Source organism: Apteryx mantelli, chromosome 5, assembly GCF_036417845.1.
Source record: "Apteryx mantelli isolate bAptMan1 chromosome 5, bAptMan1.hap1, whole genome shotgun sequence".
Taxonomy (NCBI): Eukaryota; Metazoa; Chordata; class Aves; order Apterygiformes; family Apterygidae; genus Apteryx; species Apteryx mantelli.
In genome coordinates this window covers 19,837,515-19,857,075 of record NC_089982.1, presented here as the reverse complement: position 1 = coordinate 19,857,075, position 19,561 = coordinate 19,837,515, and the positions used below count along the sequence as shown (strand labels likewise).

The 19,561-nt window shown below is 51.4% G+C and overlaps 1 protein-coding gene and 1 long non-coding RNA gene across 4 annotated transcripts in view; one reads left to right on the top strand and one right to left on the bottom strand.

Moving 5' to 3' along the window:
- The window catches only part of LOC136992251 (uncharacterized), a 64,770-nt gene extending 51,477 nt beyond the window's left edge, over nt 1–13,293 (bottom strand). Inside the window, exon 1 of the long non-coding RNA XR_010884352.1 lies at nt 13,220–13,293. This is a non-coding gene — a long non-coding RNA (uncharacterized lncRNA). The remainder of the gene's footprint in view (nt 1–13,219) is intronic.
- A 159-nt stretch (nt 13,294–13,452) lies between these two features.
- LEF1 (lymphoid enhancer binding factor 1) overlaps nt 13,453–19,561 on the top strand; it is a 65,189-nt gene continuing 59,080 nt past the window's right edge. For 2 of the 3 annotated variants that reach the window (XM_067297598.1, XM_067297600.1), the window contains exons 1-3: nt 13,485–13,689; nt 14,457–14,520; nt 15,786–15,919. In XM_067297598.1, coding sequence (XP_067153699.1) covers nt 13,543–13,689; nt 14,457–14,520; nt 15,786–15,919 — 345 coding nt within the window. In that variant the 5' untranslated portion in view covers nt 13,485–13,542. Of the gene's footprint in view, nt 13,690–14,456; nt 14,521–15,785; nt 15,920–19,561 lie in introns of all 3 variants that reach the window. The other variant, XM_067297599.1, reaches the window with a different exon arrangement.

The window sequence follows — 19,561 nt, the reverse complement described above, 5'->3', positions numbered from 1 at the left end:
AGAGGAGCCTACAGAAACACGCTGAAGGATACACACGGCCATAAAGCACATGCCAGCAGAGCACAGCACGGCCTTTTAGTGGCATGCTGTGCTTTCATTAGGGTGTGTCAAAATATTAAAACAGGACAATAAAGAAGACGATGTTATTGCAGTAATCCATGGGTCATCCTTTTTTAAAGCAAAAGTTTAATAGCTGTAGAGGCAAGGACTGGCTTTTATTATGTTTTTATCTGGTGTCTATCTCAATGGCCTCTTTATATACTATTGGAATGGCAATAAATAACAGGAGCCTTTAAGTGTTGCCACAGTGTTAATATTTACAACTAGAAAGAGGTGTTGATGAGCAGATCTTTACTGCCCATTTTCTGTTTGAGCCCTGCTCCCGAAGACGCTCTGCTCTCTCGTTCTCCCCACCCACTGCATTTAAACTAACAAACCAGGTTTCCTTCATGTCAGCTCCATCCGTCCCAAGAGCTTTGATCACCAAAGGGAACGTGCCAGAGCTGGCTGAAACGCAGCGTTCTCGTTCTGGGGGAAACGCTGATATAACAAACTTATTTTTGTTGTGTAGCTGAACAACAGCAAACAATTTCAGTTGTTTCAGTCTTCCAAGAAAACAAAAATTCTGGCCAGGAGAGCTTATTTAAATTAAATTTAACACATCGTTCACATTTTGCCCTTTTTTTTTGTTTTTAAAAATGACTTTTTAACCATTTTCTAAAAAATATGAAATAAACCTGGAACAAAAAATTGCTTGGAAACAAAACATCAAAGCTGCTTGTTGTGGCAGCAATAAACACAACTTATTGGCATTTTGCTTTTATACTTTGAAAAGAAATTCACTGAAATGAACACAAACCCACTAAATGTTCACTTTTTTACAGAAACGGCATTTTGGTGGAAAAACAAAAATTTTCATTGACTGCTTGAAGCTACCAGGGAGAAGCACAACATCTCAGTGCTGTTTCTCACCTCGCTATTATCAATTTTACTGCCAGCTATTTTGTGGACATCAGCCATGTCAGCCTGGGTCACTGTGGAAATCTGGGAATGGCAACTGTAAGGTGCTCTTGAACTGAGCTAGTGGAGTAACAATACTCCACTATGGATTATATACATGTATTTGCAGCAGACTGGGTAGCGACAGTCAGCAGAGCCATCCCTCTCACCATTCACAGCAGCAGAGCCGGGCCTGCTCGGATTATTTTCCTCTGTATTTTAAGAACCTCCCCCCTTGGCTTGCTTGTTATTCCCAAGTCTGAAAAACATGAAGAGCAGTCCATGGGCAGTGCTGTGCAGAGCCAGCAGGAGGTGCTCCTATAGCAAGAAAATCCGTCCAACAAAATACACCATTGATACGAGACACTAAACTTCTCTTCCAAAATAATAAAATAAATGTTTGGCATACACAAAAAGAAGGTTTCAGTGTAGCAGGGAAAGTGGCTTAAGCTTTCGTACTGCGGAAGCCTAGAGAGATGCAAGATTTCTCTCATTTTTAAGCTATTGTCGTCAGGCATATTGCGAAAGAGGAAAAAAATAAATGAAAATATGTTATTGGGTCCTAGCAGACTTGCAATTTGTGAATTTCTTTTACAAATGCCCATAGAATATTCCATCTTTATCCTCCCAAGTCACTGAGAATAACACATCAAAGAGCATGTTTGCATTTCTATAATAGATAACAGCATTGACATAAGCTTCAGGGTTCATACAAACTATAAACTGAATTACCAATCTCCCATCTCACATTTTTATAAACTATAAGTTGAGCCTGGAGAAAAAAATCCAACTCCAGGTGAAATAATTATTCTGGAGCTTTTTTCTGAGCTAAAATCCGGATGCCAGTGGACGACGAATTACCACTTTGGTTTGCACCATCCTCTGCTTGAGCAGCAAGAGGTGGACGGTAAGCTGGACTCACTGGTCACGGCAGCGGCAAGGTTGGGATCTTCATTTGAACACGAGGCTTTTGCGACTGAGCTTGCTAAACATTTGTACGCAAATGAAAAGGGTCACAGCTCAGAGGCAGGCGATGAGTTTCTCGGCAAAAGCGAAGCGAGGAGCACGGAGGGGGAGGACGGCGGCTGTAAAAGTTGCAGGTCTCTGACTCTTCCCTGGCCGAGGAAGGAAGCAATCTGCTGCTGCCGTGCCCTCACGTTGCCTCCCGTGCCCGAGGCGCCACGAGGCTCCCAGCCCGAGCAGAGCAAGCCCCCGTCGCCCAGAGCTCCTGCTCATGAGCCTAACGATGTTTTAAAGCCTGACAGCTTTCTCCTCGCACCTTGAGGAGGAAGAATATCATTCTCCTCATTTGGATAAACCAGAAAGCTCAGGAACAGAGAAGGGGCCCATTTTTGGAGGAGCTGGGCACCCTACAACCTCCTTTGACACCAAAGTGTCCCACAAGCCAGGGGACCACGTGCAGGAGGCCAAGGAGAGCGTATCAGGCAGTCCCTGCTGTCCCAGTGTTTCCCTGGGACCACGGGCAGCCCGAAGTTGCCCCGACATCGCCTCAAGAGCCACACTGGAAAAAGTTGGGGAAAGCTGCCTCTCTCCCATTGCTGAGTGCTGAGATAAGCATGACTCACCCAAGCCCCAGGGCCAAGACCACGTTTTTTGTGTAACGCACACTGAAGTGAAACGCAAGGTCTAGGGACAACGTGAGTCATTCACGCGGCAGCTCTCTGTACAACCACGTGGAGCTTTTGTGCACTATATTGTCGAAAAGAAAAAATGAGGCTAAAAGGAAAACATTGATGAGAAAAGGTTATCGTACTGTCTCACGCAATTACTTTAAAAGAGAAATCAAAATCCTTAAGCCAGCAACACTTCTGGAACGCAGATACTGGTCTGAGCAATCAGTTTCCAGCCACTGCTCCCCAAAACACTCTCTTCTGCTGCTGCTACTGTTTAACAAGTACAAAAAGAGAAGAAAGAATAGGCGCTAGTGGAAATAATATTGAGGTATTTGAGACAGGATGTTCTTTTACTGGGTCATTCTACAAAGAACAGCTTCATCTAAGATGGACACAGTTGTTGCTACACCCCGTACAAGGACGGTACACCCAACTTTCAATGTGAACTTCTCAGCAGGACACACGTGTATTGAGCATGGAATATGTAACAGCATTTAGGCCCTTAAGACATACAACATTAGGCATCCTTAATCACTACGGCTTTGTTTCGAGAATTCACACCTGACCTCTTGAGGTCCTTAAGGAACTACTTTGGCAGAAACAGCTGCTATTTTTCACCTTAAAGACTTTACTTTGTATCAGCCCCATAGAAACAATCGTCTTCCTTGCAGGGTCCCCTCTTGTATTATCAGAACACCAGCAATCCATTAAATCCTACGTTATTAACTCACTGGCCACTGAAATTGTTAAATATTTTTACTTCAGCTGTAGGATGAAAAACTTCTCTGTCGCATGTTGCTGGCTTACTGGGCCTAAATTTAAAAGCCTTTTCCTGAAGGACAGGACTGCTTCCAACCCAGACCAGACGTCACATGCCGAACATTTTGCTGCTTGGTGACAAAACCCACCTATAAAACGACTTTTTGGAGACCCTCTCAGCCTCGTAAGCCCGACCAACTCCTGTGTGCTTACTACCACACCAATAAGCACGAAGTTGGCCCTAGGATTTGGGGGGGGACCAACAAAAGGATTCCTGCGACGCTGGCAGCGTTCACGAGTTCTGTCAACGCCGCATGGTTTATTTAATTCAGCAAACACTTGGCTTTGGTGGCAGCGAAAGGCAAAGCAACGCAGACAGAAATATTAAGGTAGAAGTGCAGAGAAATTTTCTGCTGGCTAGACCAGGTCTGGATTCAAAGGAAAACTGAGGGTGGGGGGAAGCAAGGGAATGGATTTTTTTGTTGTAGTTTCTAGGTTGCTGGTCTGAAACAGCGGCCCGTTCTTGTGCCACAAGCGGCAGAAACATGAGCATTAAGCGATGAAGGCTCTGCGGCCGACAGGATACAAGGACGGATTCAGCTCGCCCTCTTCAACTTTTCTGCCCTGCAAACCCAAACACTGTTTTATCTTTCTCTTTGGAGACATTATCTAAGGGGATCAATACATCCGAGAGAAGCAAGTTCAGCTTTCTCAGAAACAGCGAAGCAGCACTGAAGACACTCAAAAAGGCAGCGAGAAGCACTTGACTCTTGAATAGGTTAGTATTTAAAAAATTGGATGGTGTAAGAGGAAGAGGAAGAACGGTTCCAGCAGAATATGCAACAACACTTTAAAATGGAAGTTTACAAACAAGAGCCCCTTTGTTCAGCGGCACCGTTTTGTTTCGGGTTTGGAGGCTTTTTTCTTCGTTTCTGGCTCCAGTTTGCCTCGAAAGAAGCTAAAAATAAATCTTGCTCCAAAATCGTGCTGAAAAGAATATTTTTAGGTTAAAATATGCAAGAAAGCACCCAGACACGAGGAGGCAGATATGTTTGACCAACCCTCCTTGTAAAGGATTTCCGAGCTTGCGAGCGATCTGGCTACCCACAAGCTCGGCAGATCTTTCTGTACATTGGGAAACACCCAACATCACCCCAAAACTGAGGTTGATCAACAACATGGTGGTGCAGTTATTGAGTATTCCCGATACCTGCACAAGGCATCTTAATGTTAGGTGTCTTATTTTTATCTCCAAATGACTTGCAATGTTTGTGCTTGCGCTACTCCATAGCCGTCACAGCTGGCAGAGCCGCTGGGGCCAGGTCCTGTCAGGTTTGCAGGACGAAGGGCTCCCCAGCACAGCAATTGCTGCGAGGCTGCTCCATCTTCACCGTGGGTTAAGTAAGTAAGGCCACTGTACAGCCCAGCCGCCCAGCACCACAGGTTGTCTTCGTGCATGGTAACCTGCCCAGAAGACGACCTTCCATTGGAAAGGAAAGGTGTAGCCAGCCTCACCTCGCCTCCTCACCTCTCCTCTCCTCGAGTCTTGCCCGGCTGCACCCGCTTCCCCTCCTGCCTCCTCCATACGCATGGATTTAAGACCTGGAGTGAAAACTGTTGCGGCTGCTCCTTCCTTCCTACCGTATAGGAAACGGGTATTTGCGCTTTCAGCAGCCACAAGGTGCAAAGGCTCCCTTACAGGACACAGCGTAACCACTGTAGGCAAAGGCCCTTCGCCTAAGCTAATTCAAATAAATTCAAAGACAGCAGCTTCTTCCAAAGCAGAAACTCCTCCGGGGCAGAGACCCGCTATGGGGAGACGACGGCATGCCCAGCCGAGGCGGCGAGGTGCCTGCCCAAACCGGGGCTGCGCTCGGACACGCAGCACCAAACCCACAAGCACGGGTCAGAGATGCCTATGAAATAAAACCAGTTCACTGCAAGCCTGCACAAGAGCTTGCGTGAAGCGACTAGTCTAAACCCCCCTAAAAGCTGCTTTGCATCTTTCCCGTGAATCCACCCCTGTGGTCTGCTGGAGCTGTTTTTCCAAACATCTGTTAACAGTTCCTAAAACATCACCATTTTACTATCCACGTACAAAAACTCCTGATGCGCTGGGTTTTAGTGAGCCACAAACTACCTTAAAAATGCAACATAAATTTAAACAATTAACGATTCACAGCTCCCAGTAGGGAATCCAGTAATTAATATATGGCTTAATCTACAACTTCTGCTGTCCTTATACAGCTTGAGCACTTTGGCCTGCAGCCCCTTTGTTTTAATTGCTCTCGCTAAAGATAGAGCTCGTCTAATGCAAAATAATCTGGCGAATTCTGCGCCTGTATCAGGGCTAACGGAGGGTTCGTAAGAGGAAAAGAAAACAGCTCAACATACCAAGGTGTTTGCTTGCATTCAAGGGAAAACAGAAAGGTTTGCTGAAAGTCAAAATAATATATTAAAAATGAAATTAAATCCTATTAAAAACTAATTTTTCTAGTTATTGAAGATTACTTTTGTTATGGTGAGCATTTCATGGATGATCCTTTGTTAACGTATAACTCTGAGGCACAACCTGTTTGCATGCCAAATGCTACCTTCTTTAAAGGGATATAAATACCATGCAAGTCTTTCTGTATAAAGATTTTTTTATGAAGCACTGTTTAGATGCTTCATGAGTAGCAAACATAAATAGGTGTTATCAAAAGCAGTTTTGGCTGAGAGAGAGGTCTGAAGAACTGAATTGCTTGAGGGAGAAACAAACAAAAAAGGGACAGTTTTATTTATTTCATTATCAGCCTAACAGTGGCATATACACATCAGCTGGTATTGATCTTGGTTATAGCTTGAGGCTAGTGACTGATGGCATGCTGTAAATTCAAATTCTGAAGAAAATAAAAAGATGATCCTCTTGATTAATATATTAAATCTTACTGTAAGCTAGATCGGATTGCAGACATCTGACTTTTACATCGCAAAAAGCACTTGGATCAGCTTCTGCAGTTTTCATTTTTCCCCTCTGCATTCTCCTGCCGCGTTACCTGCCCTGCCTAAGCAAAGGACGTCCTGCAATTGCAGGTTTGGGGACTTTTTAAGCCGGAGGTTGTATCCGGACCGTCACGTTTCATAGCCAAAATGAGTTTGCCTAACCCTTTTTCTGAATCCATTTATAATTTCAGCCTCCAAAACATCCTATGGCAAGGCGCGTCACAATTTAATTACGCACCGTGTAAAAAGGTACTGAACTTACTAAAAGTTATCCGAGCCTTTTAGCTGAGAAGAGTATTATTAACCAGGGTGCCTGTTTCGTTGAAAAGCCTTGTTTGGTGGGAAAGAAAGGTTGGTTTTGCTGTTGGAGGTCTACCCAGATGTGCAAGTTCTGCTGTTACTCTTGCTTTTGACTGGTGCAAAGTAGGAGACCTTTAGGTCCCTGCTCCAGCGAAATTCTGAGCGCAGATCTGCAGAGTTTGGCCCAAATTTCCCTGTGCACAGTCTACATCCTCCTCTGAAAACTCAGACGTGCCTGCTCAGCACGGAGGACTTTCACCCTGTGTTTCCCTCAGCCTTAGACAGCGCTACTGAAATCCTGAACCACAAGCTGAAAAAGTGTATTTTCATAGGACACAGTGACGGGCAGCACGGATGCAAGGCGCGACTGAGCTATACAGGTAAAGCAGCCAGCTGCAACTCAGATTATCTCGCTCTTTTTCAAGAGGTAACGCCTAACTGCTGCTCTTCGCATGCCCGTCCCCACGAGGACGCGCATTTTTGGATCGCTCCCAGGCATGACACCAAGGCTTTGAACGACACTGCAGCCTCCTGCAAACTCCTAGCTGCCTTCTTCTGGCCCTGCCCTGGCATTCACCTGTCACTGTTTAACACCTCCATCAAGCCAACGAGAGGTCAGAAAGTGAGAGATGGCACTTTAAAATAAAAGCCACCTCCAAATAACTTCCTTGGTAAGGAGGAAAACTCCCCAGCTCGTTCAGCTGCACGTATGCGACCGGCTTGGTCAGGCAGAGGTCAGGGAATTAAAGAAATAAATCGGAGTCATGCACGGGGAGCAAGCATTCGCAGCATTGCTCAAGCGTCTGGCTAGCCAGGGAGAGGGCTCCCGCCCTCCCGTCGCTCGCGCACAGCTGCCGCTGGAAAGCTGCCCGCACGCGGATCCTCCCTCCCCTCCGCCTCCTCCAGAGGACCTGGTCTGCAGCTACCAAACTTCTGCTGGCAACGCTCGTCAGGGCGCAGAGGACAAGCGAGGGATGACGAGGTGCTTTGCTTTCCTCTGCGAGCGCAGGAAGGGACCGGCCACCGTTCCCAACGCTGGAAGACAACACGGACGCTCGGCGCGGTGCGTTAACTGGGAAGCCTCAGCAGGAGATATAAATTGGTTGATGCTGAATTTCAGAACGGGCCTGGCTATAGCCATGCCAAGGTCTTCTGTATGAAGAGGACTTCCCACAAAGCACCTTACATACCTCTGGGACTACAAATACGAATTATTAGCAAGTACCAACAGAAATAAACATTTTCAGCAGGAGGCTTCCAACGATGCAGGCGCAAAACCGCCGGCCAAAGCATTTTTGTGCATGTTGCCCAGTACAGCCAAGCTAGCCGTAGCGTGAGACGTGCACTGGCACTGCTGAGCACGAAGCGGTGGGAGCACAAGCGGGACTCGAGCGGAGGTGCCATTGCGAGCCTGCCCGCGCACCGCTGCCCCCGCACGCGGTGTCCTGCGAAACTCCTCGCGTCTCAGCTGCTACGGGCCACACATAAGCAGAATTTCCTCCCTAAGAATGGGGGAAAAGCTGGCATCCGGGGACAAAACTGCTACTCTGCAGTTAAAATGCTTTTCTTCAGCTGGAATCTCTCATAAGTGCAGTGTCTGACAAAACTAGTAAAGTTTGGGTTTTCAAAGGCCCCCTTGGGGATGCAGTACTCTGCTCCCTTTGAACATCTGTTCGGTGCCCGTAAAAATCCCAGCCCCAAATCCCTGCTGGGGGGCGACGAGTTACCGCGCTCTTTTCCCGGCCTCACGTTTAACACGGCATTAACCTCACAGGAGGCATTGGCCCGTGCTCGGCTTTTGGGGTTTGGTTCTGATCCGGAGCCCGGCCTTCCCCGCTTATCTGCACACGACGGATTATCTGATCTGAGCAGCCATCGGAAATATTCCCACAATGGGATTACTCCATGTAAAGGGTTAGTCAGCACGCTACTTTCTGTCACCATTTGTTCGGATAAACCGCGCCGTTTCCCCTGTATTTTATGCGGTGCTTAAAGCACTCAGAAGAAAGCAGCCCCTAAACACCTGTTTTAATCTCAAAATAAGATAACCTAAAGTATTCAAGAGATGTAAGCCACCAATGCCTTCATCTAAACACAAGTTCTTACAGCAAGAATACTCCTGTGAGATTTGCCCATTCAGATCTATAAAGCTCACGTCGTCACACGGGCTAAGGAAACCTAGCTCTTTAAATACAGTAATTCCTGCCTGAGAACATTAGGGGCTTCCCAGAACTGGAAAGCGGGATGTGTAAATTAAAAAAGCAAAAATCACATATACACTCTTAATATCCTAATACCTATTACGTGTGATCTCGTTCAAAGCAGCTTTAAATGAGAAGTGCAGTTATGCTTTGGTATAGTTGCTAGAAACACAGTCAGAATGCCCTCTATCACAATTTAAAAAAATGAGTGCTTCATAAAGAATCATAATAACCGAGTTTTCAAAAACAGCACAGATTACTCCCGTTTTGCTTTTGTTTTGTTTTTTTTTCTTCCTAAAGCACAAATCCAGGGCACATACGGACCTTTCCTGAACAACATCCCCTTGACACAGAGGCACCGCCCACGTGCAGGGTTTCTGGAAAAAAAGGCATTTTGGCCAAGATGAGGCAAGGGCCCAGCGCTTGGGGCAAGCCCCGCGTGTTCCCCTGGGGGCCGGCGCCCCCCAACCACGGCCCTGCAAGTCCCGGTGTCGGGGCAGCTCCCAGGGACACCTGCCCAGGTGTCTTTACCGAAAATATCCTTTCTGGCCTCAAAATACCCTGAGTTTCTGCCCGCTTTGACGCAGGGTGTCCGACCTGGGCTGAGGCACCTCCGACCCAAACAAGGGCGGCAAACTCCGACTCGGGGAAGACGCCCATGTGGTTACGCATCCTCCAAAAAGGCATCGTAGGAGCTCGACTGGGGAGATTTTGAAAGCTGACCTTATTTTTGGTATTGGCTGGTGCCAGAGGCCGTGGTGTCCCCGCAGGCCCAGGGCGGGCAGGGGGCCGCGGCGCAAATCTCTCCCTCCAAAATGCCGCCGCCGCTGGGAGGCACTGAGGCAGGTGGGGTCGCCTTTTTGCCGCTCTTTGCTCCCTCGGTATGCAGGTATAAATTATTTTTCCCCCCCGGGGGCCTCCCTCAGCCCGCTGGCCCCCGCCTGCCAGGCCAGGGCACAGGGACGCGCCATGGGGTGGGTGGCTTTTCCAGGCAGCGCCCGCTTGGCTCCACAGATGGGTGGCTTTAAACAAAAGATTTTTTTCTCCCCCCCCCCCCCAGAAAATCACTGCAAACCCCGTTGCAAAAAAAAAAAAAAAAAAAAGTATATATATTGACATAATTTTTTCCCCCCAGAGAAAAGTAGCTCCTTCCCACCCGTCCCTGTCCCTCCCCACCATGTTCGCGGTGCTCCCCCCACCGTGTCTCCAGGCTGGCATGTGGCCAAGCAGGATTTTTATTATTATTATTATTAGATTTTTTATTTTTTAAACTTCCACTGCACATTTCGGCCCCGGCTCCCCAAACTCTTTGATCTCCCCCGCTGTCTCCTTACCCGGAAGAAAACCCGGGCCCGCTCAGCTGGGAGCCGGGCGCACACGTGGGCGCCCTGGCGCGCCTCCAGCCTCCTGCCAAATTTAGTCGCACAAAGGGGCCGGGGGGGCCGCGGGGGGATGAAAGCGGCCGCCGCCGGCACATCAAAGCCGCCGCCGCCGCCCCGCGCCCGCCCCCCCCGCATCCGCACGCCGGGGCGCCCCCCCCGCTGGGGGCCTGGGTGTTGGGCCCCCCCAACACGCACACGTACCCCGGGACCCCCCGCTCCCCCCGGGCGGTGCAGCCGCCCCGGCCCCGAAAGCGGGTTTCCCCTCTTTGCTCGCCACGGGCTCCCCGTCGGGGAAAGCTCCGAGGGCAGCCCCCCCGCACACTAAAATGCAAAAAAGAAAAAAAAAAAGTCGAACTGCAAAAAAAGCGAAAAAGGCGCAAACCCGCTGAAATGCAAAAAAAAAATTGCAAAAAAAAATTCCCGCTAAAATACAAAAAAAAAAGGCAACCCCCCCCCCCCCCCCACGGCTGAAGAGCGCAAGGCGCCGCGCTAGGTGCCGGCCCCGGCGGCGCGGGGCTGCGGCGGCCGCCTCGGCGCCCCCCGGCCCGGCCCGGCCCGGCCCGGCCCGGCCCGGCCCGGCGGGGCGCTGGGGTCCGGCGGGGGGGGGGGGAAGGGGGGCCGGGGCGGCGCCCCCGCCCGCCGCCCCCTGCCCGCGCAGCCCCGCGGGCTGCGAGCAGCCCGGCAGCTTTGTGCTGTCTCCAGTCAAATCTGGCGCTGGAGCTGAGGTTTCCTGAGTTTATCCTCTTGTCATAAATCATTACGGTCCCCACCTCCCCGCCGCCCCCACCCCGGCCCTTTGCTGCCTTCAGAATACTTCTACCAAAAAACAAAAAAAAAAACCAGAAAAACACGGAGCTGGGAAAAACTCCAGCCCACATAAAGGGGACGATCCAGGGCCGGCGGAGGGGAGGGTCCTTTTAAAGCGGGTCCTGGCTCCTTTCGCTTTAATTAAACACACAGCTGGCCTGGGCGCAAGGCTCATTTGGCGCACAGGCGCCCCCCGGCCCGGCCCCGTCGGGTCCCCTCGAGCCGCAGCCCGGCGGGGGCAGCGCAGCCGGGCGAGGGTCCCTGGCTGCCGGCCGAGCCGGGCCGGGCCGTGAGGGCACTGGCCGGGGGCGGTTTTCCCCAAAAAAGGGGGCTCCCCCGGGCTGCACCCCCGGCTCCCCCGCCGGGGCAGCGGGACGGGCTACGCCGGCAGCGCGGCGGCCCCGGCAATCAGCCCGCGGGAGAAAACTGGGTTTGCGGGAGCGGCGCCTTTACCAGCATTTACCAGTTTTGCAAACAACCGCTCCTTAACTGCTTGTCTCAAACCGTCTTCAGGAGAGACGGTTGGGGTTTTTTTCGTTTTTTTCTTTTTTTTTTCTTTTTTTTTTTTTTTTTTGCAACCAAGGCACATTGTACAATTAAGCTCCTTCTCGGGGTGCGCGTTTCTGATTCCTTTTCTTGCTCGATTGTTTATTTTTTTTCGCGCACTTGTTCGCCTTGCCAAGCCCAGCGCCCGTTTCCCGCTACCTGCTTCTTTCTCGGGGTTTGCGGGTCTCGCTTCCCAGCTGGAATTTAATTACTCGTTCATGGGGAGCGATGCAAAGAAATTACTGACCGTTTGGGCGTTTCGGCTTAACTTGCCGGTGCCCCGGACAACAGCGTTTCCGTGCTCGCCATCCTCGCACCGCGCTCAAGTCACCATCTACTTAAAACGGATTGAGCATCCACACGTCTCTGTCCCCCCGTCCTCTCACGCCTGAATGTTTAGCAGTTTCGCAGGGCGTGTGCAAAGCCCGAACCGCGCTTTTCCGATGCCAAAATCATGTGAAGTTGTTTCCTGCAAAATGCGCGTCCAGCGCATGGCATGCACAAAATAAAATAACTTGCGGATCCCTGACGCTTCCCAAAACCAAAAGTACCGCCTGCTTTTACTGCCTCTTTTTTTTTTTGGGGGGGGGGAGTATCTGAAGTCCCCCCCGCCCCGGGGAGATGCTGCTCTGGGCGGCGAGCTGACAAAGCCAGGCAACTTCCAAACTAATGGGACGGGCAGGAGGGCTGAGCCCGCTGCGACAAGCTGCTATTAAGCCGGAGCTTAATCCCTCAAACGGGGGCTCACCCCGACTTGCTCTTCCCGCCGGCCGCAAACACCCCCCGCGCGCCTGCACCCCCCGCCTAAGTAAATAAATAAATAAATAAATAAATAAATAAGGGGGGGGGGAATCTTACCAAAGCGGCCCAAAAAAGTCACACTCCTCACACACAAACACATATAAACTTTGCCCCGGGGCTGCCCCCAATGCGCGCCCCCCTGCGCGGCCCCGCGGTGTCAATCACGGCGGCGGCTCCGCTTTCATCCCCCCCTCCCCGGGGGGGCGGCGGCGGCGGGGGGCGGGCGCGATGCTGAAGTTGCGCCGCCGCCGCCCCGCGCAGCGCAGCGCAGTGCAGTGCAGTGCAGTGCAGCGCAGCGCGCAGCCCCCCGCGCAGCGCAGCGCCGCCGGCTCCTGCATGGGGCACCGCGCCCGCGGACCGCGGCCGGCGGCCCCTGCGCTGCGCCCTGAGCGCGGAGGCGGCCGGGGGGGGAGGCGCGGAGCCGCCGCGGGAGCAACTTTTCGCCCTGCCCCCGTGTTGCTTCGCCCTTGATTTTTTTTAATTAATTTTTTTTTCCTCCTCTCTCCCTCCTTCCCTCCTGCCGAGGAGCGCGGGTGCCGCCGCGGCGCGGAGGAGGAGGACAAAGGCGGGAGCCGCGGTGGGTTGCGCGCTGCTCCGCGGCGCTTTAACGCGGGCCCGCCCGCCTCGCCGCAACTTCGCTCCGCAGCCGAAACTTGGGACGGCTCCGCGCCCCCCCGGCGCCGTCCGCCCCGCCCCGCCCCGCCGCGCCGGGGGCGGCCCCTGCGCGGCCCCTGCGCGGCCGCGGGAGGTGCGGTGCGCGGTGCGCGGTGCCCGGCGCGGCGGCCCCCTCCGCGCCCGGCGGTACCTGGTGGGAGCAGGGGGCGCCGGGGGAGGGCGGCGAGGCAGGTCCTGCGGGCGGCGGGGAGGCGGCAAGCGAGCGGGCGGGCGGGTGGGTTTTCCTTTTTTTCCCTTTTTTTCCTTTTTTTTCCCCTTTTTCCCCCCTCTCCCCCCCCTCCCTCCCTCCCTCCTCCTTTTTCTCCCGCTGCTGCCGCTTCCCGCGCCCGGCGCGGCGGCCGGAGCAGACGCGGCGCCGCGGCGATGCCTCAGCTCGGCGGGGCCGGGGCCGGGGCCGGCGGCGGCGGCGGCGGCGGCGGCGGGGGGGACCCCGAGCTCTGCGCCACGGACGAGATGATCCCCTTCAAGGACGAGGGGGACCCGCAGAAGGAGAAGATCTTCGCCGAGATCAGCCACCCCGAGGAGGAGGGCGACCTGGCCGACATCAAGTCCTCCCTCGTCAACGAGTCCGAGATCGCCCCCGGCGCCGCCGGCCACGAGGTGCGGAGCCCCGGGGGGGCGGGGGGCGCCCCAAAAACAGCTCGCCCAGCGGAGCCCCGCTCTTTTCCTCCCAAAAAACCCCACCAACCCCCCCCCCCGACCCGCCCGCGGCTCCCCGAAAGGGCTGGAGGGGGCCGCGGGCAGAGCCCGGGCGGCGAGCGGGGCGCCGCGGGTCCCGGACGGTGCGGGAGCAAACGGGACCCAGAGCAGCCCTGAAACCAGCGGGGTCGGAGCTTCAGTCGGAAACTGCTCCACGGGACTCGCGGAAGACTGTCCGGGACGGATTTCCCGGCGCTAAAGCAACTTCGGGGCGAGCCGCGGATCTCTCCCTGTGTTGTATTTTATTTTATTTTGCTTTTTCCCCCTCCCCCTAAAGATCTCGTAATGAGGGCGGCCCGATTTTCAGCATTAGCCTTGGTGTCACTTTAGCAAAAAGTGTTTTGATCACCGAAGCTCAAAATATTTTCCAGAAATAAGCCCCTTTCGTTAAATGTAGGGCGCTTCTGCTAGAAATGCTTTGCAAAGACACGTAGTTATTAACGCTGTAATAAAACGATCGTTTGTACAAGCGTTTCTGGTACAGTTGCCTTCAAAATGACTAAGAGGAAAAACAAAGATGCTTATCTCTGGCTGTAACTTCCCCCCCCCCCCAAGACGATCTAGTGCTATTAACAGCAAATGAACATCCATAAAATGACTCTGCTTCTTCTTCTTTTTTTTTTTTCCCCCCCCTGCTTGCTTTTTAATGGTGGATTCTTTGTGGTTAGGTTTCCCGGCAAAGCCAGGCGCAGGACTCCTACCATGATAAAGGCAGAGAGCATCCCGAGGAAGGTGAGCACCGCGCACTCCTGCCGGGCGGTGCGGCCCCTGTCAGCACCAGCCAACACCTCCGCTGCACGCCCTGCGGACTGGGATTCAGTTCCCCTTGGAAAACATAAATCCAGTCTCTTTTTGGAAGCGGGGGGGTTGGGGGATGTATGCAGTGCTTTCAGAGCTCGCTTAAGAGGGAGATGAGCGCGCAGCACGTTTATCTTGAGTAACCAAATGGTATTTCAGTTGTTTAGAAACTGATAAGTAGGCCAAATGGATCTTTTGCTGAAGAAATAACTATTTTTAGGATATCAGCTTAAGCACATCTATCTCTTCACTCATACAGTGCAGCTGAGTTGTGGTGTTCAGAAACTGTGTGCCTTTTTTTCCGCAATCAAAGTTGCAATTTTTAACTACATCATATCATAAATTCCATATAAAAATGGACCCTTGCAGTTCAGTCCTGCTGCTTGCCAGGACACTCTGGTGGTCTTTCTCAAAATTGGCTATTAAACTGCCTAAAAGCAGTAATGTCCGTGTATTTTTGGCGGGTAGGGGGAAGAAGATTGGCTCTGCATAGGTGTATTTTCATCCTTGTATCTTCTCAGAGGCTCACCTGGGAGCTGTAAATGACCGGTAGATCGTATGGATGGGAGACCTGTTCGCCCCCCTCCCTGCCTGTCTCTGTGCAGAAAGCGGAACCAAATTCTTTGTTTTCCCGCAAAATAGCGTTCCTCGCTTGGCTCCCCTCTCGACTCTGGTGCCACGCGTGGTCACCAGCCTCCCCCCACAAATCGTGCGGGTATCGTTACAAACCGGCACACAGTGTCTCTGCTAGTTATCTTTGCCCCAGTCCTCCCTTTCCTGACAGTGATGTCGAAAATCCATATTGGCAGTACTTCTGAATCCGCAAATCCTGGAGGAATATGTAAAATGGGGGAGAACTGCTACTTGAGAAATGTGATGTTGCTGCTGATGTTGCTGCCCCTGTGAACAGAGGCTAGCAAAATAAATGGCTTACCCTGAGGTTTTTCCACGTTTTAAGTGTAAACTCCTCGCTAAGCATGCTTACTCCTTTGAGAATTAACCCTTGTTTAAAAACAAAAAAAACGAAGAAGTTTTTATATATTGCTGCAGACCACTTTCTGCCAGAAGTGGTTGCCCTACCTAAGGCAACGTTTGCGTGCAGAGCATTTCCGTGGGTGCCCGGGCCCCGTGTAAGTGCTCTGGCTTGCGAGAAACGTGTGGTGTGGGGAATAATGTGACCGTTGTTTCCTCTTCCCTAGGAAAACATCCAGACAGTGGCTTATACAGCAAGGGACCGTCGTACTCGGGTTATTCTGGGTATATCATGATGCCAAATATGAACGCCGACCCCTACATGCCGAACGGATCTCTGTCGCCGCCCATCCCCAGGACAGTGAGTTACCTGCTGCGAGGCCCCGCTTTGGCGAGCCGCGCTTCCTCCTGTTCCTTCCTTCGCGGTGCTCACTCGCGCTGGCTTTTTGGGGGGTTTTTTAGGTAGCTTTTCGGTCCTCAGCCTCCAGCCCATGGCGTTTTAGGGCTCTCGGAGGTGTTGGTTGTGATGGCGGTGGAAGAGCCACAGTCTGCTCTGAGCTGCGGTGTCCTCTGAGCAGAGCGGGGGGCGGCGGGGGAGGAAGCCCTGGTTTACGCCGGGGGATAATGTTTAATGTTTGGTGGGATGATGTAAATACCTACTTTGCAGGGACCAGGGCAGATGTGAGGTTTTGGGCTTTAACGCTCCTGTTTGTGGAGGAGAACAGAGGGCTGGAAGTGGAGCTGCTAAAGTTGCTCGTTAGTAAGGTGAAAAGATTTGGTACTTTTTCTGCCTTTGGATGCAGCATTGCTCTTTGCTGATTGATGTTTATTTCTGTCATCGATTGCTCTGTGTGAAGGCCTCGTGTATCTGCAGGTATTGCTTTGAAACGTGCTCTGTAACTTCATCCACAAATCGTGCAACGGTTGTGGGCAAATTGCTGCCAACTCTGAGGCAGAGTTGTAGTCGCAGCTTTGCTTTACCTTGTGGTGGGCACCGAGTCTTCCAGCTTGGTCCCTCTGCTTGCATTGGTGTAGATGCATGTCTGGTGGATCTCAATGAATTTTTGGTTTTGGAGAGCCAATTCCCCTTTGTTTTTGTAAACCATTTGGTATACAGATAGGGTGATGGGGAGGCAACACTAAAATTAGTCGTGGAAATTGCATTAGTAGGATTGGAGTGGAGCAGGAAACAAATTTGCTTGTAGGTGTCCTCTGGCAAGACTGTCCCTGCAGTTGCCTATGCTGGGATATCAGAAGTTGCATGCAGGTATTTCCTAGTGATAAGCAGCTTTCCTTCTTCCTGGCTCTTAGTTTTTTTTTATTTGGCAATCTCTGTCTGACAACTGGCTTTATTTTGCTCTGCTGTATCCTTGATTCTTCTACAAGATTGTGGCTTTTGGCTTTAGAAACAAAAAGACGGGGCCTAATCTGTGTTGGTAATTTAACAGCAGCAAAGCGTGTTAAAATGTTGGATGTTGGGCTTCAGAATGATGCTGCAGTTGGGTTTTCTGAAATCAGTGATTCTGCTGGTTTTTGTATGTCATTGCTTGCATCTCAAAGAGTCAAAACCCGATGCGGTGTATTGCTTTCCGTAGCTCTGTTACTAAAAGAGATCTTATTTGTGTGTAAATGGCCGTGCGGAGGCCTATGCTCGTTCAGTACAAAACATTTAAGCTGTAGCACATGTAGTGCTTCTGTGTGACGGCCAGGATCTGTTGAAATTTGTCACTTTAAACGCTGCTCTTTGGAAAACTTTGGTGCGGATGTTTCAAGGGGAAGAGGGTGCAGTTGCTTCAGCAGTGCCGAGGCTCAAATCTGCCCCCTTGGAGACTGGGACACTTAATAAGAGCTTTTTTGTTTTTACCCCCGCTTTCCCATGTTACGTTCCCGAGAAAGTGCCTCGTGCCGGGCTTCGCACCGCAAAATCGGGTTTAGTTGTTGGCTTCAGGTGAACACGCGTGAGGCTGGCCAGCTCTCCCGGTCCCGCCGGGATGCCCCCGGGACGCGGAGGCGAGGAGCCGCGGCGGGGAAGGAAGGGCCCCGGCGGCCTCGCCGCATCCGAGGGGCTAGCGCAGCCGCAGGGTAACCGCAAGGCTACACGCTTGAGTTATTCAATACTTTTTTTTTCTTTCTTTCTTTAATTGTGCTGTAATCTCTGCTGGGCTCGTAGCTGACAGCTGTGCTGCCGCCGCCGCCGCCTCCTCCTCCTCGCCTCCGCGGCCGGAGCCGCCGGGCTGGGGAGCCGGGGGTCTCCGCGGGGCGGCCGGCCCCGGCGCCTGGCGAGGGAGGAGCAGCAGCCCCGTGGCCGCGTACCTGCGCCATTTCCTGCCCAAAGCCGCCGCTGCCGTGCTGCCTCTCTCGCCTCGAGGTGTTGGGCAGGACTAAAACACCGCCCCGGGGCAACCAGGCTTTTTGGGTTTTCTTTTCCTTTTTTTCCTTTTTTTTTCCTTTTTTTTCCCCCATGCTGTGCAAACTGTTTGAAGGACGCGGGTACGTGCAAGCAACGCAGGCGACACCACGCCTGGTAAAATGCAGTGAAACGGAGGACACGGGCCGTTCCTGATGGACACAGCTGTGCCTGGCTATATATATGTCTGTGCATATATGTGTGTGTGTGTGTGTATATATATATATATATATATATATATATATATATATATATATATATATAAATTTATGTATGTATATCTATCACAAAGGTAAAACACCGCTTTTTTGTTTCTGGAGCAAGCACGTGGGGCCCGATGCTGTGACTATCACATCAACTAGCCCGTGGGCCTGTGTGCCACTAGTGACACGTGCAGGCAAGTCCTCAGCTCGGGGGGGGGGGGGGGCAGCCTCTTGCTGCCAGGGCTCCTTCCAGCGTCATACGCGCAGCCTGAGCTTGGTCAGTGCGACCGTGAAATCTGGGGAATTTGCAGGCGAACCTGTGCTGATTTGTTGGGCAGAGGGATGTGGACTGGGAGGAGTACCTTTTTTTTTTTTTTTGGCTAATCAAAGCTGCTCTGTGCAGGATAGGCTTGTAACTGAGGTGGTGGGAAGGCTTTGTTGGAATAGGAAAAAGTTACTTCCAACAACACATGTAGAGAAAAAAATGTCCTTTTTTGTTCTTAAAGGGCAAATGCTTTAAGTTCTTGCTCTGCAAAATAAATTAAAAGTGTACATCTGTAGTCAGACATAGTATATCTAATAAACCCTGAAAGAAGAAAACCAAAGTGTGATTTTGGTGCAGCCCTTTTGTGGGAAGGTTGTATGAGGAGGAATTCAGGTTTCCCTGAATCTGCTATTATTGCAGTGGTCGCATCCCCCTTCCCTTCTCTCTTTTTTCCGTTTGATTTTCCTGGTAACTGATTTGCCTTTTTCAAGTTGCTTGTAGGAGTGGGAGAGTGTTAATTACAAGTTTATGTGCGAGCCTTGTGCAACAGCATGTATTCTTATCAGATAGCTGGGTAAGTAGAAGAGCAAAGCAGTTGCTTTAGGTAGCTGCAGGAGAAGTGGCATGTGATAATACTAAAACCGCAATAACACCTGGCGAATGTGCGTCCTGTGTGCTTGAGATATCTCTTGGTGGTTTTTCAGCATCATGTGGGTACTGAAGATGGGAGCAGTAGACAGCTGTTTGTTTTCTAATACGTGTGGGTTTTTCTTGCTTTTTTTTTTTTTTAACAAGATTAGTTTTGGGTAGCAAACCTTTCTCAACTGCGTGGTGGGAACGTGGGGACAAGAGAGGAGACTGAAGGATCGTTTTTGTTTCTCAGATTCATCCAGAAAATGGTTTTGTCTCTGCTCCTTGCTCTTCCCAATGACTGAGACTTTCTATTGTGAGACACAGGATTTCTGCAATCTCCCTTTTGTCCATTCTCATCTGTTCGTGGGGTCTGAGATTATTTCTTAGTGGTTAAACTGTCTCTGTGTCAGCTGCTGGAGTTGTTGTATCCTCCAACCTATTTAACAACCTTAGAGGTACTTGCAAAATACAGCGTATCCGTTTGGAAATGGTAAG